The sequence below is a fragment of the Aquarana catesbeiana genome, linkage group LG05 (assembly GCF_042186555.1).
Source record: "Aquarana catesbeiana isolate 2022-GZ linkage group LG05, ASM4218655v1, whole genome shotgun sequence".
NCBI classification, from domain to species: domain Eukaryota; kingdom Metazoa; phylum Chordata; class Amphibia; order Anura; family Ranidae; genus Aquarana; species Aquarana catesbeiana.
Genome location: NC_133328.1, coordinates 223,684,594 through 223,711,781, shown reverse-complemented (window position 1 = coordinate 223,711,781; position 27,188 = coordinate 223,684,594). Strand labels below are relative to the sequence as shown.

Genomic DNA, 27,188 nt, shown 5'->3' with positions numbered 1-27,188 from the left:
TTTGTTTACATTGACAGATCCCCGTTCTGGCTCTCTGTGGATTAATCGCGGGAGGCCGGCGGACATTGCGGCCGCCAGCCACGTGCATCGGCTGGGGCGCGCGCCTGCTATAGCTGTTAAAAAGGGACTGACATACAGCCACGGCGATTCGCGCAGCCGAGCCAACCTGCCGCAGTATAACTGCGGTGGCTGGTCGGCAAGAGGTTAATAGAAGAGTTTGGTTGTTCCTCACCCAGTTTTAAGCCTCCTACACAGCTGTTTCTATTTCAGTTGATGACTGTGTTTCAACCTTAATATGAAATTGATGATCATTGGCTTCTGTTTAGAATAACTGGTTAATCATACACCTGACTAATCCTACAAAATCCCTGACTTTGTGCGAGTCAATAAAGTGTGCAAGTGTAAGAATTTATGTTGTTTTGAAGCCAAAGGGGTAGTAGAGCTACAGGATTCTGGCTAAAATGAGAATCATGATTTTTTTGCTTAGAAGATAGATCACGATTCTCGCGGTGTAACACCATATTTCACATTAAAACAAAAAAAAAAAAAATTGAGCTAACTTTACTGTTTTTCGTTTTTTTATTATTCATTGAAGTGTATTTTTTCCCCAAAAAATTGCGTTTGAAAGATGGCTGGGCAAATACAGTATGACATAAAATATTACAGCAATTGACATTTTATTCCCTAGGGTCTCTGCTAAAATATACAGTGGGGACGGAAAGTATTCAGACCCCCTTAAATTTTTCACTCTTTGTTATATTGTAGCCATTTGCTAAAATCATTTAAGCTAATTTTTTTTACTTCATTAATGTACACACAGCACCCCATATTGACAGAAAAACACAGAATTGTTGACATTTTTGCAGATTTATTAAAAAAGAAAAACTGAAACATCACATGGTCCTATGTATTCAGACCCTTTGCTCAGTATTTAGTAGAAGCACCCTTTTGATCTAATGCAGCCATGAGTCTTTTTGGGAAAGATGCAACAAGTTTTTCACATCTGGATTTGGGGATCCTCTGCTATTCTTCCTTGCAGATCCTCTCCAGTTCTGTCAGTTTGGATGGTAAACGTTGGTGGACAGCCATTTTTAGGTCTCTCCAGAGATGCTCAATTGGGTTTAAGTCAGGGCTCTGGCTGGGCCATTCAAGAACAGTCATGCAGTTGTTGAGAAGCCACTCCTTTGTTATTTTAGCTGTGTGCTTAGGGTCATTGTTTTGTTGGAAGGTAAACCTTCGGCCCAGTCTGAGGTCCTGAGCACTCTGGAGAAGGTTTTCGTCCAGGATATCCCTGTACTTGGCCGCATTCATCTTTCCCTTGATTGCAACCAGTCGTCCTGTCCCTGCAGCTGAAAAACACCCCCACAGCATGATGCTGCCACCACCATGCTTCACTGTTGGGACTGCATTGGACAGGTGATGAGCAGTGCCTGGTTTTCTCCACACATACTGCTTAGAATTAAGGCCAAAAAGATCTATCTTGGTCTCATCAGACCAGAGAATCTTATTTCTCACCATATTGGAGTCCTTCAGGTTTTTTTTTTCTTTTAGCAAACTCCATGGGGGCTTTCATGTGTCTTGCACTGAGGAGAGGCTTCCGTCGGGCCACTCTGCCATAAAGCCCCGACTGGTGGAGGGCTGCAGTGATGGTTGACTTTCTACAACTTTTTCCCATCTCCCAACTGCATCTCTGGAGCTCAGCCACAGTGATCTTTGGGTTCTTGCAGGTGTGGAACCATCTCAAGGATGATCAGAAGAAATGGACAGCACCTGAGTTAAATATATGAGTGTCACAGCAAAGGGTCTGAAATACTTAGGACCATGTGATATTTCAGCTTTTCTTTTTTAATAAATTTGCAAAAATGTCAACCATCCTGTGTTTTTCTGTCAATATGGGGTGCTGTGTGTACATTAATGAGGGGAAAAAATGAACCTAAATGATTTTAGCAAATGGCTGCAATATAACAAAGAGTGAAAAATTTAACGGGTCTGAATACTTTCCATCCCCACTGTATATAATGTTTGGGGGTTCCAAGTAATTTTCTAGGGAAAAAAAAATGATTTTAACTTAAGAAACAAGTGTCAGAAAAAGATTTAGACTTTAAGTGGTTAAACTAACTGCATTTACAGGTTGTTAAAAACTTGGCAGACTGCCTGGATTTTTTTCACACAGAAGTTTATCCCTTTGATCTTAGAAGGAAGAGTTAGTTACAATGTTTCATGTTAAAAACTTGGCAGACTGCCAGGATGTTTTCTTTTGACAGCTGAGTGAGCAGATAAGTCTCTCCACTTGTTATATGAAAGAATCAGCAAACTCTGCAATCTTCAGGTGGGTTGAATCGAGATCACAATTTTTTAACAATTAATTGTGCAGCTCTAAGGGGTAGTCACACCAAATATTGATTTGAGAAAAAAAAAACACTCTGGGTGATCTATGTACATTGCAAAGATTCCTACCGGTTACTGTTCTATAGAAAAAGCTGTATATTCCCTACGTCTTTGGAATACCAATTCCTGAATGGGAGTGTCTGTTCAATCTATTCAGCTGATGTACTTGCAGGGTTCAAAATGAGGAAAGTTGTAGTGCCTTCATCCCTTTAAAAAATAACACTTAGGGAATAGCTGACCAAAACTATCATTCCTTTTGGTGAGGATTTCTAAAAAATGTTACCTCTTAGTTCTGATTTCTGCGAAAATCAGTGAGCTAATCACACAAACAGGAAGTTACATTTCTGGTGGCGTTCTGTACACCAAGTGCATACAGAAGGTCTCCATGTTACCATATTGCACTGAATTTTACAGAAGATTAAATTGGCTGCAGATTAAAAAGGAAAAGGTGATTTTTAATAATATGGCTTATGTAGCAATTGTTTATGCTATAAACAGCATTTTTGTTACTCACCGTAAAATCAATTTCTCGGAGTTCATTGACGGACACAGTTCCTAATCTTGACCATCAGGTTTATAGCGTCACCTACAGGAGTAAAACTCTAGGTGGAAAACTCAGCGCCGCCTATGGGCAGTTCTAGCTGGTATAAACCCCCCCTCTCTGCTACAGGCAGCTTAGCTAATCACAAAGCAGTTCAAGGAAACAAAAAAAAACCCCCAAAAGACTACAAGAGGGGCGGGTGCTGTGTCCGTCAATGAACTCAGAGAAAGATTTTAAAATGAGTAACAAAAATCCTGTTTTCTTTTGCGTTCATTGAGGGACACAACTCTTATTAATCTTGACCATTGAGCCTTCCAAAAGCAGTGCCTCAATGAGGGGTGGGAAAAACAGAAAGGAAACAGGCAACCACCTGAAAACACTCCCTAAAGAGAAACAAAGGAACCTCAACGAGCAGCCTGCAAAACTTTGCAGCCAACCAAGCATACAAGGATGAAAACACATCAGCCTTGCAAAACCTACTAAAGATATGCACAGACTACCAAGTAGCTGTCTGCAACTTGAGACAGACGGCAGATGTCAGAATGCCCAGGAGACACTAAGCGCTCTGGTAGAGTTTGCCTTAACAAGAAAGGGAGGAACCCGACTCTCTATGGCATAAGCCTAAACAACCGTCAGCCCGATCCAACGAGAAAATGGTGGCAAAGGAGGCCGCCACACCGTTTCTGTGGTCCATCCACAAACAAAAAGGTAATTCCCCAGAAGGACCCATAGCAGACAGGTACACACCGCCCAAACCACAACCAAGGAGGGCAGTGCATCCTCCTTAGGGTGCGAAGGACGTGGACACAAAGAAGGTAGAACAATGTCCTTGTGTAGGTCAAAACCAGATACTACCCTTTGGCAGGAAGAAGGGGCGCTGACAGAGAACCACTGTACCAACATGTAGAATCAGGTAGGGAAACTTCAAAGGGACAAGGCAGCCGGCTCGAACACTCAGCGCGCCAAGGAGATAGCAACCGAATAGGCGACCTTCTGGGAGAGCATGGTGCACAAAAGCATGACTAATATTCTCAACAGAGGCTTCTAAAGGACCGAAAGAACAAAGTTCAGGTTTCAAGTTGGCCTTGGATAAAGGCACAAATCAAGGAGTGTATAGCCAAGTGATGAAGAAAAGCACAGGGCAGAAACCTGAACTTCAATTGTACTTAAATTGTAAAGTCTGGGGGGGGGCGTGGTCTAGGCATGGCGGTGTGAGGACGTTCTCTGACAGAGCTCCTGGCCTGCATCTCTCTTGCAGCTTTAATGAGCCAAATTACAGCACACTACAGGTGCCCATCGGACCCTTAAATGTCCAGGAAGCCAGACCGTTACACCGCCGCTACCCCATACAGCATGGACTGTTATTTGCGGCCGCAACAACCCGCGATTTCCATGATGGCGCCGGCCCACCATACAGCCACGATGGAAGACATTGCAGAGCCAGGCACATTACAGCAACAGACGGATAAGCACACTATGTCTCTCTTCTCACCTCCTAGTAAACTCTCCCCAGCAGCAGAGGATGACCTGTGCAGCCCCAAGCTCCCTGCCTCTCCCATGGCTCCTACACCACATGGCATCCTGTGTTACAGCCCGGAGCACAACCTAGATGAACGGGGAATGCCACCATCACATCAACGCACAGCGAGTAACATCCCTAACTCACACCAATCACAGGGAATCCACCTAAATGCAGACTCGGTGCAAAGGTGGTGGTGGCGTGGGTTTTTTTGGGTGGGCGGTGGGGTTGTGTGGCGGGGGGTAAGCTCACTTGCTGGTTGCTGCCTGGCTTACCAGTGCCCATCAATGCTCACCACTAAACTCACCTGCCTGACACACTGACCATTACACTGACCTACCTGACATACATACACTGACCTATATACAATGATGGTAGTGACATACATACACTGACCTACCTGACATGCATACATACACCTAACATACACAAACTGACGGTACTGACATATATACACTGACCTACCTGACCAGGATACAGACTTCATGTGTCCTGCAGCAGTGCAGCTCAGCCATGATGTGTGGTGTACCCATCATCATCGCAGTAGACAGGCAGCCAGAGGAGGAGAGGAGAGCCGCCCGCCCGAGCGGCAATCTGGGATCTCACAGTAAGTGTAATTGTAATTCCCGCCTTCTGGAGCATGCAGCGCCTATGATGGACGTCACACATCCCGCGGTCCCGGCATTGGACCAGTGGGACGTCCATCATAGACGCTGCAAGCTCCAGAAGGCGGGACCTGCTATGTCACTCGGGATCAGATCGGACCCCGCTCGGGGCTAACAATAATATGGTGCCTGCCTGAGAGCCGGAGCTTTTCAGGGACCCATTCGTAGCGCCAGCACCCCCCCCCCCCCCGACGCCACTGCCACAAGGGACACTGCCACAATGGTCCATAGAACGGAGACAGTCTTAAAAGGGGAAGCGCAAAACCTTAAGCTAGGAGGTGTCTGTTCTGGACTCTCTTGTTACTATCCTTAAACAGGAACAGCAGACAGTGACACTAACTCTAACTCTGACCTCAATGACCAAATAATGCAACTACAACTGCATCTTGACGATTTAGAGAATCGCAGACGACAAAACATCAGGCTGAGAGGGATCCCAGAATCTGTTCCACAATCAGAATTACGCACAACAGTGTCTAACATTTTTAACCGTTACCTGGACCGCCCACCGGATACAGAAATAATTATAGATAGGGTGCACAGAACCCAGGGCCAGAGATCTGGACCATCTGACAGACCCAGAGACATCCTCTGATGTTTGCACTCTTTTATCCTCAAAGAGGAGATATTACGGCGAGCTTGGCAAGTGGGTGTCCTGGAATTTGATGGTGCTAGGATCCCCCTTCTGCCGGACATTTCCAGAAAGACTCTTGTGATGTGGCGGTCACTTAAACCTCTTATGGATGGTCTTGGTGAGAAAGGGTTTACCTACAAATGGGGGCACCCATTTCATCTCACAGTTCGCAAGGGACAAGATACCTTCCCCCTATGCCATCCATCAGGACCAGTTTGTTTTTACAGAGATGGATCCAGTCCCAATTCCCAATTGGCTCAATTGGCTCACAGTGATTGTCCCCAGGGATCCTCAACATCAGGCCCCCCTGGGCAGACCCCAAAGGGCCTGAAGGAACCGTTGCTACCGTGGGGATCTCTCACAGGCTCGCTCAGCAGGGAACTCCCGGCATCAAGTTTTAAACGAAGAGGCAGTCGGTTGAACCTACCTATACAGTCATCCAGTGTATTTGCGAATCAACATCCTTATGTTCCAGATTAAACTCGCATGAACTGACTATCCTTTTCATCATTTATGGGGGCGTACCCGGAATGTTATACGAGTGACTTAGAGGCACTTACACTGATCTCATGCCTACCCCGGTTAACTGAAATGCAGTTTTTTTTTTTTTCATGCTACATATACCTGATGTGATGTCAGTATGCCTTATATGTTTGTTCCTTTTGGTTAGTTTGCAGTTTGACATTTCTGTAAATATTACAGTTATTGGTCCTAAAACATTACACAGTGTCAGTGTGTACATTAGTGTCAGTGTTGATCTGCCACCTATGCACCCTGTCCTGATGTACTGACTCAGGACAGGCTCAGTGGTTGTACATCTCCATGATCTAGTCAAGACTATATTGTCCACTTGTTTTAAGTCTTGCGCACATGACCAGCACTGACACTAACCCTCCTCCTGGGCGTTTCCACCTAGTTTTCTTAAGAGGGATATGTTTTTTTTTCTCCTTTTGGCTCTCCAGTTAAACCTTGCCACGCACCACTGCTGCATTGACACGTAATTAAAATAGCTGCGGGGGCTCCAATGGTTGGCGCTCTGTGCCTAACTTTGCCTTACCACTCTACACGCTAGGAATACTCTGCCCAGGTGGCAGTAGCTCTCCACTGCGGAAACCTTACCTTTCTACTAGGCCCTTTCATATCCCTAATCTACTCCCCCCTTCTTTCCTGTTCTTCACTTACACTTCTCTCTCCCATTCTACCTTTTGCTTCCCACATCTCTTTCCTTTCTCTGTGGTGTTGCAGAAAGCTTCCACTCTCCCCCCCCCCCCCCCCCTTTTTTTCCCCCTTCCTTCTCTTTCCTCCCAACCCCCTCCCAATCCCATACTCCGGGAGAAGACAGTAGTCAACGCTATATCTCTGGCACTATGACTATCTTGGTCCTATCTTGGAATGTCAAGGGGTTGAATTCCCTGGAGAAGCACACTAGCTGTCTAGCCGAGCTTTGGAGACACAGGGTTCACATTGCCTTTCTCCAAGAGACTCATTTTAGGGCAGACAAGATACCCAAACTCTCAAACAAATATTTTCCAATGGTTTATCACAGTCCGTCCTCAACCTCTAAATCTAAAATGTAAAAGTATCCTTATATCTATATCCCTTCCCTGGCAATTCCATGTACCATGATCAGGAGGGTAGGTTCCTGCTGTTGAAAAGGAAAATTTATTCTCAGACCTTCATTTTTGCAAACATTTACCTTGATGATTCTAATCAACTTCCTACTCTTGAGACTTTTGTCCACCCTCCTCTTTTTCCTTAAAGGAACCCTTATGCTAGGAGGTGACTTCAACTTGATTTTAGATCCTCACCGGGACTCCTCCTCCAACTCCTCTTCACTACCCCAGGGAACCCTCCCTCCGCCTAAAAAGACCTTCTACACACCCATCAATTAGTTGATATCTGGAGAATATTCCATCCATCTATTCTTCGGTTCATGGTTCTTACTCCAGAATCAACTTTTTCTTATTGAAGCACTCAGCGTTACCCCTGGTCACCAAAACAGATAATCGGTCACATTATGCTCTCTGACCACGCTCCAATCGTACTGGAGCTTGGTCTTTCGCAAGCGTCCCCTAGGACCTCCACATGGCGGCTTAACAAAGCGCTCCTTAAGGACCCAGAAATTGCCATTGATATCCGTAAAGAACTTACCTCTTATTTCTCCACCAATGCTGGCTCCGACGAGAACTCCATCTCTGTGTGGTCAGCACATAAGTGCTAGATCAGGGGAATGTTAATCAAATACGAGCATGCGGCCAAACAACTTTGCATTAAAACTTTGACTGATCTATTAAACGCAGCTTCATATCTTAGTACTTCAGCACAAGAATTGGCCAGACCGTACAATGGAAGCAGAATTAGTCTGACTTCGGGGAGGCAATAAGGGAACACTCTCTGTACAAGGCAAAACATGTACTATTAAAGGCTCGCTGCTCCTTTTATGAGTATGGTGATAAATGTGGCCGCTTATTGGCCAACGCTCTCAGACATACGTTCCGGCTTTACTTTCCCCGTCAGGCTCTAAAGTCCATACCTCTCCTGACCTGGCTGAGACTTTCCGCGACTTCTACTCCAAACCTGTACAACTTAGGATTCTACTTCTGGCTCAACATCCCATACCTCCTCCGACATCCGGGCTTATCTTGGGGAAACCAATCTACCCACACTAATGGAAGAAGAGCGGGAGGCTCTATCCCAGCCCATTACTGCTCAGGAATTCGCAACTGCCATAACTGACACCCAACGGATTCACCCTCCCCTACTACAAAACATATCATAACCTATTGACGCCTTATTTCCTTGCGGCATTCAATGCCATTTTGCCCCGTTCTCAATCTCAAACGGTACTAGACAGGGCTGCCCCCTGTGCCCTTTGCTGTTTGTTCCTTACCTGGAGCCTTTCCTACACCACATCAGAGGTAACCCATCTATTAAGGGCATTCAAGCTGGCTCACACCAATGCAAAGTGGCAGCTTACTCGGACGACCTCTTATTCTATATCACTGAACCTCTCACCTCCTTGCCCTCTTTGCTACAGGAGTTGAGACTTTTGGTGCACTAAGTTTAGGGTCAACCTACAAAAATCAGAGGCCTTGAATGTCTCCTGTCGGAATCTACCATGGCAAGCCTTTGCCCCTTTTTTCCATTCAAATGGGCTGCCCGCTCGATTCAATACTTGGGCATAAAAATTTCTGCGAATCTGAGCAATATTTTTCCTCTGAACTACCAGCCTTTTTATCAACGTTAACGGTGGATCTTAAAAAAATGAATTTTTAATACAGCTTACCTGTAAAATCCTTTTCTTGGAGTACATCATGGGATACAGAGCATCATAATAATGACTATCTGGGTTATACGCTACCTTTAGGTGATTGGACACCAATTGGCAACCAATAGTAAGAAAGTTCCCCCCATATAACACCTCCCATACAGGAAGTACCTCAGTTTTTGTAGCAAGCAATGAAGATCCTAGAAAGAGGGGAGGGACCTCTGTGTTCCGTGATGTACTCCAAGAAAAGGATTTTACAGGTAAGCTGTATTAAAAATCCATTTTTCTTTATCGTACATCACGGGACACAGAGCACCATAATAATGACTATCTGGGATGTCCTAAAGCAATGCCCCTGAGCGGAGGGAGACACTATTATAGAAACTGCCAAAGGAGGACCTCCTCTGTTATTTGTAATATGCTGAGGCCAAAGGCAGTATTTTCTACGTGATCGACATCGACCTGGTAAAAACCCTGTAGATGTATAAAACCAAAGGCCAAATAGTGGTTTTGTACCCCTGGGCCACCAACATCCGATGATGGATGGCCCAAGATACTCCCACACCTGGTAGAGAATCTCTCCCCAGAAAAACAAATTTGTTTTTTTGCCATTTAAAACATAGGCATCATTGATAAACTGGCAGATTCACTGCTAAATGTTTGACCTGGATGCCGCCTGCCCCTCCTGGGCTCTTCTGGCGGCACAACCAGGATTCCTGACTTGTGACAACTCAAGTAGACCCTGAGCATCTGATCTTTCTCCTGCCGATTGCAGATTTAGGAGAAATATAAAAGGCAAGACACTGTCCTGATTCAAGTGAAAAACTAGAAACCGCTTTAAGCAAGAAAAATGGATGAGGACGCAACATCACCTTGTGATGTGAGACCAAGAATGGCTCCCTGCATGAAAGAGCCGCGAACACTGACACTCCACTTCGTGAAGTGATAGAAACCAAAGAAGCCACCTTCTGAGATAAAAGGACCAACAGAATCCCCTGATTGGTTCAAAAAGTGACCTCTGCAAGGACAGTCAAGACCAATTCAAGTCCCAAGGACACAAGAATGGCCTGACAGGCGGGACTGTCCAAGTTACATACTATATGAGGTATGAAAAAAGGAGTGAAACAACGACCCCTGGAAAAAAAATGGATAGGGACGAACCCTGACCCTTAACAGTACTCAAGGCCAAACTCCTTCCTTCTACCGATTGGAGAAAGAAAGAGTAACCTGCCACCCACATATTTCTGCGGGTGTCACTTCCTGGCTTCACGCCAGGCAAAAAAATATATATTTTTAAGTCCTGTAATTGAACTTCCCCGAAGCTGGCTTCTAGGAGCTCAACAGTGCTGAGATACAGGACTTAAGACCATCATGTCCCGCTGCACTGAGAGTGTCCAAAGGAGTATGTACCATCATTGGCAGTGGGACTCTTGTCTTGGACACACCTGTCCCAACTGTTGTAGAACTTGGAATCTAGTAGATTCCCCTGGCCACTATCCTATACCTGGAATACATGTTGGTGATGGAGACAGCACTTGTACAGTCCCAGACAGAATGTGGTACACCTCCCTGAGTCGCACGACCTCTGGTACCGCCCTGGTGGTTGAGATTATAATCTATGCCTGCAAAGGCATTTCAAGATTGAACCTACAACAGGTTTGTCCTATAATCCAGAGCAAGGCATGCTGGCCAAAAAATTACCAGCTATTGGACAGTATTTTCTCCTGTGGAGATCAAGCCTACTGAACTGTAGCCAGCCTTAAGACAACTTAGAGAGACTGGCATCAGTGGTTATCTTCCAGATTCCTGAAAAGGAAGAATATCAAGCAACTATCTTTGCTCTGCAACACCCTGGAAACAGAGCCTTCCGGCAAAGCAATACCTGGATCCTCAAGTTCACTACAGGGAATGAACCTCTACCAAGACCTGGAGTAGGGCTGTATGTAGAGAATGTGCTTTGACCCAAACACAGCTTCCTTCTGTAGAAACATATCGAAGGAACCCCTGGAATTGACTGCTTCTTGAGCAAAGATTGAGGTAAAGAGTATTGAGTTGTCTTCAGCAAGCCCAGCACTAGGGGCTAGATGCTTTGAGAATCCTCCTGAGCTGTGGCCAACCCAAAGGGAAGATTCACAAAAAAACGGCTTTCCACTGCAATTACAAAAATCCTTGATGAACCTGGAAACAAACCACTACATGAAACCTACCTCTTGCAGAGAGGTCATCACTGAACTGTCTAACCCATCTGAAAACAGAAGGATGTTCAGCGAGTTGAGATCTTAAGATAGACCTCATGTTCCTACTGCCACCATTTAACTGTCTCACAATAATGAGCCCATAACTTCTTCTCTAAGAGCAAATGTAAGGCAAAGACTGACAACTCTGAGACGAACCCCCACCCAAGAGGTGCCCTTAACCTACCAGGTTACTGCTGGCAAAAGATGGAAAAAAACACCTCAGAGACTGCCCTAAGTCTTACTGGCCTGAGATACTCTCAAAAAACCCAGCAGCATCAGATGCCTCCCTCACCCCGGTGGGGAATAACTTACAGCATCTGGTATCCCCGGGCAGTCTCCCATCTGTATACTAACCCGGCTTGATCCTGCCGAGATCAGGCATGAACAAGGTGATGTGGCCGCAGTCTGACGAAAAATTAATTCGCCAGGACACCCTGTAATGCCAAACACCACAGTAGTTCAGATGCACCTGAAACCACTGTCCATCAGGGGATGTGGATACCTGCCAGATCACTGAACCTGAGAGCGGTGCTCCTGCTTCCCCGGGTTGCCTCACTTCTTTGGAACCGTTTAACTGGTATAACGGATATCCCAATAAACCAGTGGTTCTCAACTCCAGTCCTCAGGACCCACCAACAGGCCAGGTTTGCAAGATAGCTGAAATACATCACAGGTGATATCATTTGCTGCTCAGTGATTGCAGTATTCTAGTCTGCAACTCCCCAAGGTAATACTTAAAATCTGGCCTGTTGGTGGGTCCCGAGGACTGGAGTTGAGAACCACTGCAATAAACAGTCCTCCAAGGACGCAGGCCTAAACCAATGTTGGTTTACCTCTATACAAGCCCTTAGGTATGCAAGTACCTAGGCATGGAAACATGCAGGTATACAGGTGCTCTTGCCATTCATGCATTATTGTATGCAGCACAGGGTCAATGGGCTCATACGGACGTACCCTCAGGCAAACACGTACCCCGGCAAAAAGGCCCATATGCATGTAGTCCTATGTAAATAAATACATAGGTAAATAGTCCCGGAGAAAACAAGTACATACAGTCAGGTCCATAAATATTGGGACATGGACACAATTCTAATCTTTTTGGCTCTATACACCACCACAATGGATTTGAAATGAAACAAACAAGATGTGCTTTAACTGCAGACTTTTAGCTTTAATTTGAGGGTATTTACATCCAAATCAGGTGAACTGTGTAGGAATTACAACAGTTTGTATATGTGCCTCCCACTTTTTAAGGGACCAAAAGTAATGGGACAGATTAACAATCATCCATCAAACTTTCACTTTTTAATACTTGGTTGCAAATCCTTTGCAGTCAATTACAGCCTGAAGTCTGGAACGCATAGACATCACCAGACGCTGGGTTTCATCCCTGGTGATGCTCTGCCAGGCCTGCAACTGTCTTCAGTTCATGCTTGTTCTTGGGGCATTTTCCCTTCAGCAAGTGAAATTGGATTCAGGTCAGGTGATTGACTTGGCCATTGCATAACATTCCACTTCTTTCCCTTAAAAACTCTTTTGTTGCTTTCGCAGTATGCTTCGGGTCATTGTCCATCTGCACTGTCAAGCGCCGTCCAATGAGTTCTGAAGCATTTTGCTGAATATGAGCAGATAATATTGCCCGAAACACTTCAGAATTCATCCTGCTGCTTTTGTCAGCAGTCACGTCATCAATAAATACAAGAGAACCAGTTCCATTGACAGCCATACATGCCCACGCCATGACACTACCACCACTATGCTTCATTGATGAGGTTGTATGCTTTGGATCAGGAGCAGTTCCTTTCCTTCTCCATACTCTTCTCTTCCTATCACTCTGGTACAAGTTGATCTTGGTCTCATCTGTCCATAGGATGTTGTTCCAGAACTGTGAAGGATTTTTTTAGATGTTGTTTGGCAAACTCTAATCTGGCCTTCCTGTTTTTGAGGCTTACCAATGGTTTACATCTTGTGGTGAACCCTCTGTATTCACTCTGGTGAAGTCTTCTCTTGATTGTTGACTTTGACATACATACACCTACCTCCTGGAGAGTGTTCTTGATCTGGCCAACTGTTGTGAAGGGTGTTTTCTTCACCAGGGAAAGAATTATTCGGTCATCCACCACAGTTGTTTTCCATGGTCTACTGGGTCTTTTGGTGTTGCTGAGCTCACCGGTGCGTTTTTTTCTTTTTAAGGCTGTTCCAAATAGTTGATTTGGCCACACCTAATGTTTTTGCTATCTCTCTGATGGGTTTGTTTTGTTTTTTCAGCCTAATGATGGCTTGCTTCACTGATAGTGACAGCTCTTTGGATGTCATATTGAGAGTTGACAGCAACAGATTCCAAATGCAAATAGCACACTTGAAATTAACTCTGGACCTTTTATCTGCTCCTTGTAAATGGGATAACGAGGGAATAACACACACCTGGCCATGGAACAGCTGAGCAGCCAATTGTCCCATTACTTTTGGTCCCTTAAAAGTGGGAGGCACATATACAAACTGTTGAAACTCCTACACCGTTCACCTGATTTGGATGTAAATACCCTCAAATTAAAGCTGAAACTCTGCAGTTAAAGCACATCTTGTTTGTTTCATTTCAAATCCATTGTGGTGGTGTATAGAGCCAAAAAGATTAGAATTGTGTTGATGTCCCAATATTTATGGACCTGACTGTATGTACAGTGAGGCAAAAAAGTATTTAGTCAGCCACCAATTGTGCAAGTTCTCCCACTTAAAAAGATGAGCGAGACCTGTAATTGTCATCATAGGTATACCTCAACTATGAGCGACAAAAGAGACAAAATGTGGAAACAAATCCAGACAATCACATTGTCTGATTTTTGAAAGAATTTATTTGCAAATTATGGTGGAAAATAAGTATTTGGTCAATATTAAAGTTCATCTCAATACTTTGTAATATATCCTTTGCTGGTAATGACAGAGGTCAAACGTTTTCTGTAAGTCTTCACAAGGTTGTCACACACTGTTGCTGGTATGTTGGCCCATTCCTCCATGCAGATCTCCTCTAGAGCAGTGATGTTTTGGGGCTGTCGCTGGGCAACACAGACTTTCAACTCCCTCCAAAGGTTTTCTATGGGGTTGAGATCTAGAGACTGGCTAGGCCACTCCAGGACCTTGAAATGCTTCTTACGAAGCCACTCCTTCGTTGCCCGGGCGGTGTGTTTGGGATCATTGTCATGCTAAAAGACCCAGCCACGTTTAAACTTCAATGCCCTTTCTGATGGGAGGAGGTTTGCACTCAAAATCTCATGATACATGGCCCCATTCATTCTTTCATGTACACGGATCAGTCGTCCTATTCCCCTTGCAGAGAAACAGCCCCAAAGCATGATGTTGCCACCCCCATGCTTCATAGCAGGTATGGTGTTCTTTGGTTGCAACTCATCATTCTCTCTCCTCCAAACGTGTTTCTACCAAACAGTTCTACTTTGGTTTCATCTGACCATATGACATTCTCCCAATCCTCTTCTGGATCAACCAAATGCTCTCTAGCAAACCTCAGACGGGCCCGGACATGTACTGGCTTAAGCAGGGGGACATGTCTGGCACTGCAGGATCTGAGTCCCTGGTGGTGTAGTGTGTTACTGATGGTAGCCTTTGTTACGTTGGTCCCATCTCTCTGCAGGTCATTCACTAGTGGGTGAGATCTTGCGTGGAGCCCCAGATCGAGGGAGATTATCAGTGGTCTTGTATGTCTTCCATTTTCTAATTATTGCTCCCACAGTTGATTTCTTCACACCAAGCTGCGTGCCTATTGCAGATTCAGTCTTCCCAGCCTGGTGCAGGTCTACAATTTTGTTTCTGGTGTCCTTCGACAGCTCTTTGGTCTTCACCATAGTGGAGTTTGGAGTGTGACTGAGGTTGTGGACAGGTGTCTTTTATACTGATAACAAGTTCAAACAGGTGCCATTAATACAGGTAATGAGTGGAGGACAGAGGCGCCTCTTAAAGAAGAAGATACAGGTCTGTGAGAGCCAGAAACCTTGCTTGTTTGTAGGTGACCAAATACTTATTTTGCACCATAATTTGCAAATAAATTCTTTCAAAAATCAGACAATGTGATTGTCTGGATTTGTTTCCACATTTTGTCTCTCATAGTTGAGGTATACCTATGATGACAATTACAGGCCTCTCTCATATTTTTAAGTGGGAGAACTTGCACAATTGGTGGCTGACTAAATACTTTTTTGCCCCACTGTATACAGCTTAATGTAATAAACATGTGTAAGCAGTACAAATGAAAACATGCCAGCATCTGTTTAAGCAATATGCTTCTATGGAAGCATGTGTTCATGCAATTTGCATTTGGGCAAAAATATGAAAGTGTGTGTTGTATACACGCATTCATGCAACACGTGCCCATGGAAACAGGCATTCCAGCAATAAGCAAGAATGCATTTATGAAACTTGTTTATGCAACATGTTTTTTTTATGTGCGATCATGTATTTTTATATGGTCCAGCATCTATATGCGATCCAGCATCTTTATGCGGACCAGCATTTTTATACGATCAAGCATCCTTACGCGATCAAGCAGCTCTAAGTGATCTAGTATTCTTATGCAACCATGGGGGTTATTCACCAAGGGAAAACCTGCCCCGCACCACAAGTGTACCGCAAGTGCACTTGGAAGTAAAGTCGCCGGAGATCCGAGGGGGATAGGCAAGGAAAATAAAATACAGCATTTTAGCCTGCACATGATTGGATGACAAAATCAGCAGAGCTTCCCCTTATTTCAGATCTACCGCCTAGATTCAGAGCGACTGCACCCCAAGTGCACCTGCAGTGCAAAGCTGATCCGTCCTCTGCAAACAACTCCCCATGTATCCTATGTGAACATGTATAACCATGTATATTCAAGCAAATATGTATAATCATGTATCTTTATGCAATCAAACATCTTTATGCAATCAAGCATTTCTATGCGACCATTCTTTATGTGACTATGTAAAAAAAGTACACTAAACAAACATATCTAAACACGCATCTTTATGCAGCCATGCATCTTTATGCGATCATGCATCTTCACATGATCATAAATAATCAATGTCCATTTATATAAACATGTCCAAACCTACATCTTTATGCAAGCAATAATAACCATGCATCTCTATGCGATTATGCATTCTATGCAACCATGAATATGTATCTCCATGCAAACATGTAAATTCTTGTCCATTTCTGCAAACACGAATAAACGTGCATCTTTGTGCTTCCATGCATGCTTAAGAAACCATGCATTCTGTGCAACCCTGATAATGTATCTCTATGCAAACATGTATAACCATGTATATTTATGCAAAATATGACTTCTTGTGCAACCGTGTGTTTTTAGCAACCGTGCATTCCAGCAACCGTGCGTTTTTAGCAACCGTGCGGTTTCAGCAGGTTTTGCAAGCACCTGCATAACCAAAGCTGGGCTCAACTAGATCTGCAGGATCTGGCCAAGCACACATGCAATATACTGGAGCTATGCCCACGCTTTCCCAAACATGTATATTTAAACATGCATTTAAGTAGCAAGATTACAAGGATGTCTACTACGCTGCACCGGCTTATAGAGCAGTCAACACTTTAAAGTGAACTGCTAACCATCTAGGGGTGTTTTAACTTTCAGTTGTACATTTCCCCCAAATAAGCAGTAAATATGCAGCATAAAATCATGACTTGTATCACATAGTTCTCCCATAGTAAGTACTCACACTTCGTTAGTATGCTGCTATGTCTCCAGAGGCCAACTGAACCTGTTGCCACATGGCATGGCCCCCTTCCACTTCCTGCCTATATAAAAATAGGCCATACTGAGCGAACCTGCGCCCTCTAGTGGTTGGAGGATAAACCGCAGTCCATATGAGAAAGAGTAAATAGCATGTTTAAACGACACACTGCTCCCAGTGGCCACCGGGAGGACAGTCAGTCAGATTGCTTTAAAAAAAAGAAACTGCAAACAAATGCAGACTTACCATTCCTGCTGCAGGAATCTGAACATAACAGGAGTCCAATCTTCACCCATCACGGCGAGCTTTGTCATTAAAGCGGAGTTCCACACAAAAATGGAACTTCCGCTTTTCGGAACCCTCCCCCCCTCCGGTGTCACATTTGGCACCTTTCAGGGGGGAGGGGGGTGCAGATACCTGTCTAAGACAGGTATTTGCACCCACTTCCGGCATAGACTCCCATGGGAGTCTACGCCTCTTTCCGTCCCCACCGCGCTGTCTCCTGGGAACACACAGCTCCCAGGAGAGAGCGGGGACCATTTGGGACGCGCAGCGCGACTCGCGCATGCGCAGTAGGGAACCGGGAAGTGAAGCCGCAACGCTTCACTTCCTGATTCCCTCACCTAGGATGGCGGCGGCAGCTGCCGAGAACCGAGCGGGTTCTCGGTGTCCCCTGCCGACATCGCTGGACCCTGGGACAGGTAAGTGGCCATGTATTAAAAGTCAGCAGCTGCACTATTTGTAGCTGCTGGCTTTTAATATTTTTTTTTTTTTGGCGATGTGGGTGAACCCCCGCTTTAAAGACCTTCAGAAACTGGGTCCCCCTTAATCTGGGGTCCACTCCCCTGGACCTGTATAGCACTCTGCAGGAAAGCACCTTGGTCAGAACAAACACTGCACAGGTTTCCATTATGCAGGGTCCAGCGCTGTAAGGTTGCATTACAGGCAAAACCTCCAGGAATCTTCTCTCCTTTCCATGAGGCTCAGGTACCATCCATTTTAGCCTTCATGCCATCCCAATGGATCCGACCATAACGCCCTTTACTGGGACATCATTAAGTTTTGAAGAGCTTCAAACAGCCATGACCTTCAAGATACTGGCGAAAAAACTGAGGTACTTCCTTGTATGGGAGGGGTTATATGGGGGGAACTTTCTTACTATTGGTTGCCAGTGTCCAATCACCTAAAGGTAGCGTATAACCCAGATAGTCATTATGGTGCTCTGTGTCCCGTGATGTACAATAAAGAAAAGTGGGACTCCTTCACCCTGTCCTGGTTCGGCCAATGTAATATCCTTGGGATGAATGCGATGCCCCGACTTCTGTACTTACAAGCACTGCTTATCAAAATACCGCAGTCTTATTTTCACGTGATTCACGTGATTCGCATAAAATGAATCTGGCGAGGTAAACATCCACACCTTGGCAGAACGTTGTTGTTAAGACCCAAGCTCAGAGGCGGTCTTGGATTCCTGGATCCTGCCCTGTATTACACTGTGACCCATTTGACCAGGGTTGTTGACTGGTGCCAGCATGGCGACATGAAATTGTGGTTAGCACTGGAGCCGGAAACCGCCCATGCCCCACTCGCTGGCTTACCGTGGGTAGAGAAAACTCACACTACCCATCTGGCAGCTCATCCATTGAGTGGTCCTACTCTCGCGGAAATGGACAGGTTTTTTCGTCTATCTTCGCTGAGAAATTTTCCCTCCCCAATGACACCACTTTCTGTGCTGTACAGTTTCTGTGCTCTGCCAGAAACTGTGCTTTCTGGACGAGCTCCTCTAATACTAGATCACTGGAGGACTATTCAGTTCTCACACTTTCTTGGCTCATTGCCTAAACCAGCGCTATTCACTTGAAAACTTTACTCTTTTGGAGGAACTATGTTTGGGGAAGGGGCCAATTCGGGGTTCCCTTTCTACCTCCTACAAATCTTTGTTGGAACTTTATGCTGCTGAGGATCCCCCGTACCTGGCAAAATGGCAGAGAGACTTGAGAGTTACATTCTCTGAACCCTATAAAGAACACTCTTCTTTGCACAGAAGTCTTCTTAATGTAGCAAGTATCAGGAGACCACATATAAAATAACTACATTTGGTATAGAACCCCATCAATCTTGGCAAAGATATTCCCCAATCAAAACGGATTGCTGTTGGCACTGTGGTCTTCACCAGGGAACTATCTTGCACATCTTCTGGGAATGCCCTGTGCTCAAAAATTTTTGGGAACCAATCCTCAAACTCGTATATAAAATTCAGAAATTTCCCTACAGGACGACCCGGCCGCAGTCCTATGAAAACTTACCCCTTTATCAAGGAAACATTATCATAAGTCCCTTCTCAAACATCTTTTTAATGCTGCATCCCACTTCTATGGAAACAATCCACGCCAAATGTGGATCAATGGTTCGCAAGAGTGAAGGATATAGAGCAAATGGAAGACTTGACCTCTGTTCTGTGAAATAAGTCGGAGGAGCATAAGACCAGATGGTTTTATTGGGATCAATTCCGCTTCTTCAATAAATTTCTCCAAAACACATAATCAAGATTATTGCCAGTGACTTCTACTGTCTGACTGTTCTCTATCTCATCTCTCTCTCAATTTATGAAAAGTGGTGTGCACACAACATTGTAGTACACACCGTTATAGTCACCTGGCTGATCTCTCTTTTTCCTCAAAGAAGAAAGAAGATCGCCTCTAACACAGACTGGTTGGAAGGGTCACAGCATCCCTATAAGCATTTTTTCTTTGTTGCCACATGTATACGCTTTACTCTTCCACAGTATGTCTCCGAGTATTGGTTGTACTAATGATGTTTACTGCTGATTGCATGTTGTGCGAAGTTACCCTCTTACTGTATCTACTGCACATCCTTGAATAAAAAAATTAAAAAAAATAATCCTCCTCTTCTCGGGTCCCTCTTCTGGCCCCTCCTTCCTGTTGAGTGCTCCCACAGCAAGCAGCTTGCTATGGGGCCCCCCCCCCGAGCCAAGCTACAGCTCCTGGTGTCCATTCAGATATGGAGCTACGGCCCACCCCGTGCCCCTTTCTCTCCTCATTGGCTGACTGACTTTGAATGACAGTAGCAGGAGTCAATGGCGTTGCGCTGCTGTCTCAGCCATGTGGAGGGGAGTCCCTGGCAGCCGAGACACTCCTGCAACATCGCTGGATCTTAAGGGACCTCAGGTAAGTATTAGAGGGGCTGAGGGGGGCTGCTGTCCATAGAAGGCTTTTTATCTTAATGCATTGTGATAGTGGCATTTATTTACATGTTTGTCAAAATACACAAGTCCATCTAGCACAAGCAATTTGAAAAAAAAAAAAAAAAAAAAAAAAAGAAAAGGAAATGGTTTGCATAGTTTTAAGCTACTGCTACTTAAATGATGTATATCCTGATGGCCCTTTCTTTAAACCTCTGAATGCAGAAGTTTATCTGGTTTCTTTTTTTTTCTTTTTGCATATGTTGTACTCTCTCAAATTATGTCATTCACTGTATTCCTGTATACAGCTCTGAATCATCCTAACCAGAACAGATGGTCATACCAGCATTAGCCTATTTTTTTGATTCTTCCTGTATTGGAGCTTGAGGTTTCTACCAAAATGTATGTGTCATGTACATGTTGTGCTGTATAAGCTGTAACGTACTTATTTTATATACTTAAAGCGCAGTTCCACCCAAAAATGCAACTTCTGCTTTAAGGGAGGTGACCCCCTGACATGCCACATTTGGCATGTAATTTTTTTGGGGGGGGGAGCGGATACCCTCTTTTTCACCACGGCACTGAAGGGAGACCATCTCTCCCCCCTCCCTCTTGGCAATCATCTGGGATACGCGTCACAGGTCCCAGATGATTGCCCGGCCAGTCACGGCTCGCGCATGCGCAGTGGGTGCCCGGCTGTGAAGCCACAGCCGGGCGCCCACAGTTACAAAGCCGGCCCTGCAGAGAGGAGGGGGAGACAAGCGGAGCTTCGTTCCCTCGCATTGCTAGACCCTGGGACAATTAAGTGTCTGATTATTAAAAGTCAGCAGCTGCAGTATTTGTATCTGCTGACTTTTAATTTTTTTTTTTTTAAGCAGAACCCCGCTTTAATAAAAGTACAATATAAGAAGGAAAGGAAAGAAAGAAAAGAAAGAATCTCACAACAATACAAATTAATTGTAGCCCCTCCCTAAAGAAATGACTAGAAGAGGTAAATGTATGATCTTTATATTTTCTTATGGATAGGGCAGATAAACACAAAAAAGATTTAAGTCCTGATGTACTGTATAAAATAAGTGCTCGTGGAAAAATAGGCAACTAGCAAAGACAAAGATTGGCACACAAACCTTAAAGATAACAAATATAAAAGTTTTGCAGTACCAAAAATATCAAACTAAATCAACTAAATATGAGAAATATGTCACACAATTATCTATGAAAAAAAAAAACGGAAAAAAATTGCAAGCAGTGACAAAATTGTCAATATTGTGTATCCACTCACGAGTGGATACATAGTTTATACATCACAATGAACTTTGCACAATTATATGAATTATTTGGAATAGATGATAATTGTGTGAAATACAACATATTTTACATATTTAGTTAATTCACCACTTAATATTTATTCTCGGAGCTGCAAAACTTGAATCCACACAAAAAATGATTTACATTTTTGAACATAAATTCAATTTAGTTCCCTTCCACTCAAAAGCCCACTAAATAAAAACCCCAAAGATTTCAAGTCCAGTATCCTGAAATGTATTTGGGGGTTCCAGTGTATGCTGGTTCACAAATAACTTTTTTTTTCAGTTATAAAAGAAGGCCAACTGGGGGTATCAAATTTCTTAAAATATTCCAGAGCAGTTTAACCACTTGACCACTGGGCACTTACACCCCCTCCTAACCAGACCAATTGTCAGCTTTCAGTGCTCTCACATTTTGAATGACAATTACTCAGTCATGCAACACTGTACCTATATGAAATTTTTGTCCTTTTTTTCCACACAAATAGAGCTTTCTTTTGGTGGTATTTAATCGCCACTGGGTTTTTATTTTTTGCGCTATAAAAGGAAAAAGACCTAAAATTCTGTAAAAAAAAAAAAATGCATTTTTCTTCCTTTCTGTTATAAAATTTTGCAAATTAGTAATTTTTCTTCATATATTTTGGCCAAAACTTATACCGCTTCATATCTTTGGTAAAGATAACCCAAATCGTTGTATATTATTTGGTCTTTGCGAAAGTTAGAGAGTCCACAAGCTATGGTGCCAATCTCTGAAAATTGATCACACTTGAAGTACTGACGGCCTATCTCTTGAGACCCTAACAAGCCAGGAAAGTACAAATACCCCCCAAATGACCCCTTTTTGGAAAGTAGACATTCAAAAGGTATTTAGTAAAAGGCATGGTGAGTTTTTTTAAGTAATCTTTTCCTACAATTCTTTGCAAAATCTAAATTTTTTTTCACAAAATTGTTATATTAGCAGGTTATTTCTCACACACAGCATATGCATAGCACAAATTACACCCCAAAACACATTCTACTATTCCTCCTGAGTATGGCGATACCACATGTGTGAGACTTTTACAAGCCAAGGCCACATACAGAGGCCCAACATGCAGGGAGCGCCATCAGGCGTTCTTGGAGCATAAATTACATATATAATTTCTTGACTACCTCTTACAATTTTGAAGGCCCTAGAGAACCAGGACAATGGAATTGCCCCAAAAATGACCCCATTTTGGAAATAAAACAACCCAATGTATAATCTATGAGGCATGTCATTTTTTTCTACAAGTTTTTAGAAAACGTGTTAAAAAAAAAAAAAATGCGTTTTCATTTTCTTAACACAACGTTGTCCATTTACACAATGTTTCTAACACATAGCATGTACATACCAAAAATTACACCAGAAAATAGATTTTCCTACTCCTCCTGAGTACGGACCAACATGCAGGGATCACCATCAGGTGTTCTAGGAGCATAAGTTTCAAATCTAATTTAACTACCTATTACACTTTTGTGAGGCACTGTAGTGGCATGGATGTGGCATGCACGATAACTGATGTGGCATGGATGAGCATGAATGGGGATGGCTGAGCATGAATGGGTACGGCTGAGTATGGCCAGGTATGGCCGAGTACGGCTGAGTATGGCCGGGTACGGCTGAGTATGGCTATGTACGGCTGGGTGCGGCTGAGTATGGATGGGTAATTATGGATGGGGGTGGATGGGATGGCCGAGCATGGATGGGTGGATATGCAGAGTATGGATGGCTAAGCATGGATGGATGAATATGCTGAGTATGGATGGGTGAGCATGGATGGATGGATGAGTATGCCGAGTATAAATGGGTTTGCGGAGTATGGATGGCTGAGCATGTATGGATGAGTATGCTGAGTATGGATGAGTACCCTCAGTATGGATGGCTGAGCATGGATGGATGAGTATGGTGAGTATGGATGGATAGATGAGCATGGATGGATAGATGGATGAGGATGGATGAGTATACTGAGTATGGATGGGTATGCCGAGCATGAATGGATGGCTGAGTATGCTGAGTATGGGTGGGTGAGCATGGATGGATGGATGAGTATACCGAGTATGGATGGGTATGCTGAGTTTGGATGGCTTAGCATGGATGGATGAATAACAATCCCCTGTTAATGCAAGAGGGCAAAAACAGGGGCCAGGACCTTGGAGAAGACATGCAGAGCCTAAGTCAGGCCAAAGGGAAGTGCTACAAACCGGAAATGCAGTTCCCCTACAGCAAATCGAAGGAACTTCTGATGAAAGCAACAAATAGAGACTTAAAGACAGGCATCCTTGATGTGGCATAAGGAGGCTTTGACCGAGCGCACCGACTTGACATGCAAAACTTGCGCACACTCAGGAAGGAGAGCAAGGACTTTCCATCCAGAACTGGACAATCCCTTTCATCTTGCACAATAAAATGTTGGAATAGTAAACACTTGTACCATTTGGAGGATGGAACCAGGCTAGGACTCCCTGAACAAAAAGCCCCTCAACCGCATAGTGCAGGTGAGCTAGATGCTGAGGTGAAGATGGAGGTTGGATGGAAGAAACTATCTGGCATAAAGTCCGTCGAGAGAAATGACCTCCAAAACCCATCCAGAAGAACCATAGGTTTGTTCCTGGAGAAAAAACCTTTGCCGCAAAAAGTGATAGCGTGCAGAGATGGGAAATAACCAGGCTCACACTGTTGCTTCATAACACCAGTGATGGAGCAGAGGGCATCCAAGAAAACTAAAAAGCAGGCACCTGAATTGAGCATTGCAGAAGGCGCAATGTAGATGGCTGATCCACAAACCAGCCCTCAACCAAGGCAGATGCCGTAAAACAGCAGGTGAGAGAGCAGCGGACCAAAAATCAAAATGCAAAACCAACTCTGAACCCTGCCAAGCTAAAAGTCCTTCGAAACGTGTGCATATAATGCATACTAGGGAACACCTTCCTCTTCCAATGGATCTAAAGAGAGACTCCTCAGAAAGGAAGCATTACAGGCTTACAGGTATGAATGGTACAGAAAGGGAGGAGAGCTTGGCCCCCGGGCATCAAGTGACTGTCGCTAGGGAGCGACTCCAACAGAGAACTACACACCCACTCAGGAGTGTACATGTAGGAAACCTGCAGCGGCATCCGATTAAGGCGAACCACAGTGCACACATCCAAAAGAAAAAAAGATGCTGCAGTGGAGTCAGAGTGGGGGGATTCAGCCTGGCGAGAGGACAGCAGTGATTGCCCCATAGTAGCAATACAGCACCGAACAGTAAAAAAAAAAAAAATCAGCATCAACAGCCACAAGGACAGCAACTGATGAAGGAGTGGGCAGAGACTGTAGCAGCCTACATAGTCTGCCACACAGACTGAAATACCAATGAAGGAGGTGCTGGGCCACCATTAATATCCTGCCATGATGCAGAAGGGGGGGGGGGGGAGAGACCCAGTGCAACAGGATGGTGCCAGTTCCAGCACACAGCCTCAGCGCAATGTGAAAGGGAACCAGGAGGCAGCAGCCAAATTAGAGAGATTTGCGCATGAGACGAGAGAGATATGGATTGAGGGGGTGCATGAAGAATAAACGCACTTTATATATGAAATATTTTGTCACAAAAAATATCACAAAAGTACAAAAAGAAGAAGGATTAGTTAACAAATAGAGAGTACACAAAGCTTATAGAAATTACACAACCAGGTTTGGTCAGATTGAATTATAATTAAATGCAATTTTTTTCTGTACACTAAATGGTTAAATGGCCAATTGTATGAAGGTAAAAAAGGTTAATTATATGCTCCTGGAATGTTCGGGGTCTGGGAGACCCCGCGAAAAAAAAACGCTGTCCTCTCTGCAGCAAAAACGTATGGGGTGGGATTACTCTGCCCGCAGGAGACGCACCTTACCAAAATTTCTATACCCCAGCTGGGTTGGGGAGATATAGTACGGAGGACTGAGGAAGCACTATATGTGATAAAGAATTTAAGTTATATGCCAAGAGGTCTTTCTGACTATTCTCCAGTGACATTGTCCAGAGGATTGAGGGAAGGCTATCGCCCTGGGGAGTGGAAATTCAGTCCCTTTTGGATGGAATTGATGGGTAATCCGGATGAGGTGCTAATAGCCCTAAGAAAATTTGTTGATTTAAATAGTGGTACCGCTTCAGTAGGGGTGATTTGGGACACTTTGAAGGCCTTCCTTCGTGGTATAATGATACAAGTGTCAAAAATAAAAAAAACGGACTAAGGATTGGGAAAAAGCGGCTGTCGAGAGGGTTGCAACAATGGAAAAATAATATGTGAATGATCCGACCCCTGATACACTCAGGGCTTGGTCAGAGGAACAACAGATTTATAGGACAACTATGATTAGAAAAGCAGAGAATAAACAACTCTTTCAGGGGTAGAACACCTTTGGGGAAGGGGAAAGAGTGGGGCAAATGTTGGCACACTTGGTCAAGATAAATTAATCTCCATCTGTGGTCCCCGACGATTAGCATCAGGAGGGTAGGTTTTCTTCCCACACTCCAGAAATCGTAGATAATTTCAAAGAATATTATGAGAATCTGTACAGCTCTTGGCAGGAGGAAACTGACAATTTTTTCAGCGGTTTGGCGATCCTTTCCATTCCTTGCCCAATTACAGCTATTTACAATGACAAAACCTATACAATGCAAGTTAAAAGGCAAATGAAATACCTTCAAAAGTCTTGAAGATGCCATGCAGAAAGTCTGCTATATCTCTGGATTGTTCACTGCCTCGAAGGATCATAAGGCCAGCCATAAACATGTTCAAGGCATCACGTATGTTATTTAACATCAGCAAGGAATGTCCAGCACGGAAATACGCCTGTAATGGCAACAGTAGTTATCCCCATTAGAAAGTTTTGTAGAGCCTCCTTACTATACATGAGCAATGATGGCTGGTCATAACCAAAATAAATACAATTAGGAGGTATAAAATTACTTAAATCAACCCCGACGAGGGAGGTTAGAAGAAAGGGGGGAAGTGGGGGAATTATAAAACCAAATATGTTCTCAAAAGGGAGCCACTTTATACTTATTTGTCCATCACCTGACTCTTATAATCCACCCTCTGCTATTGAGCTATGCTGCTTTAAAGAATATGCACTTTAGACAGAGGGTTGGAATCCTACTCCACCCCAGCAAACATTATATTGCAGCCTACCAATTCTTAGAAGTGATGTTTGCATTAGTTTTCTTCTTTAGGCTTTTCTTTGTTTGATTTTCAACTAGTGATCCGGCCAGTAAGTCTGTTGTCAACAGAACGAACTTGCAAATGTAGCAGTTAAGAGGGTTAAGACAAACAAACAATCTACCAGTGACATGGGGTGCTTACAATGTTCAGATTTTATGTAAAACCTTTATCCCAGAGGGAACAAAACGATTTGTTGTAACTGCTTACAAAGTGTTTGCTGAAGTTTGGCTTCAATTTTTCAGTGCATCTAAAATCTGCTTATGTATCCAACATTATTCTCCCCCAGACTGACAATGTTGTTATCCAAAGGGTGTCTCTGTTGCTCTTTAATCCAGAGTGTAGGCACCTCAATACAGGAGGTGTGTTACTTGCCAGATCACCAGATGAAAAAAATCTAAAATAAAAAGGAAATCTAATGCAGCCACCACATCTGATGATTGGGAAGCTGCAATATATTGCGTGTTTGGTTTTGGGTTTGATA

General features: G+C 44.0%; 1 protein-coding gene across 1 annotated transcript in view; it reads right to left on the bottom strand.

Annotated features, from left to right (window-relative positions):
* TRANK1 (tetratricopeptide repeat and ankyrin repeat containing 1) overlaps positions 1 to 27,188 on the bottom strand; it is a 273,379-nt gene that overhangs the window by 197,942 nt on the left and 48,249 nt on the right. The window contains exon 5 of the mRNA XM_073630592.1: positions 26,188 to 26,338. Coding sequence (XP_073486693.1) covers positions 26,188 to 26,338 — 151 coding nt within the window. The remainder of the gene's footprint in view (positions 1 to 26,187; positions 26,339 to 27,188) is intronic.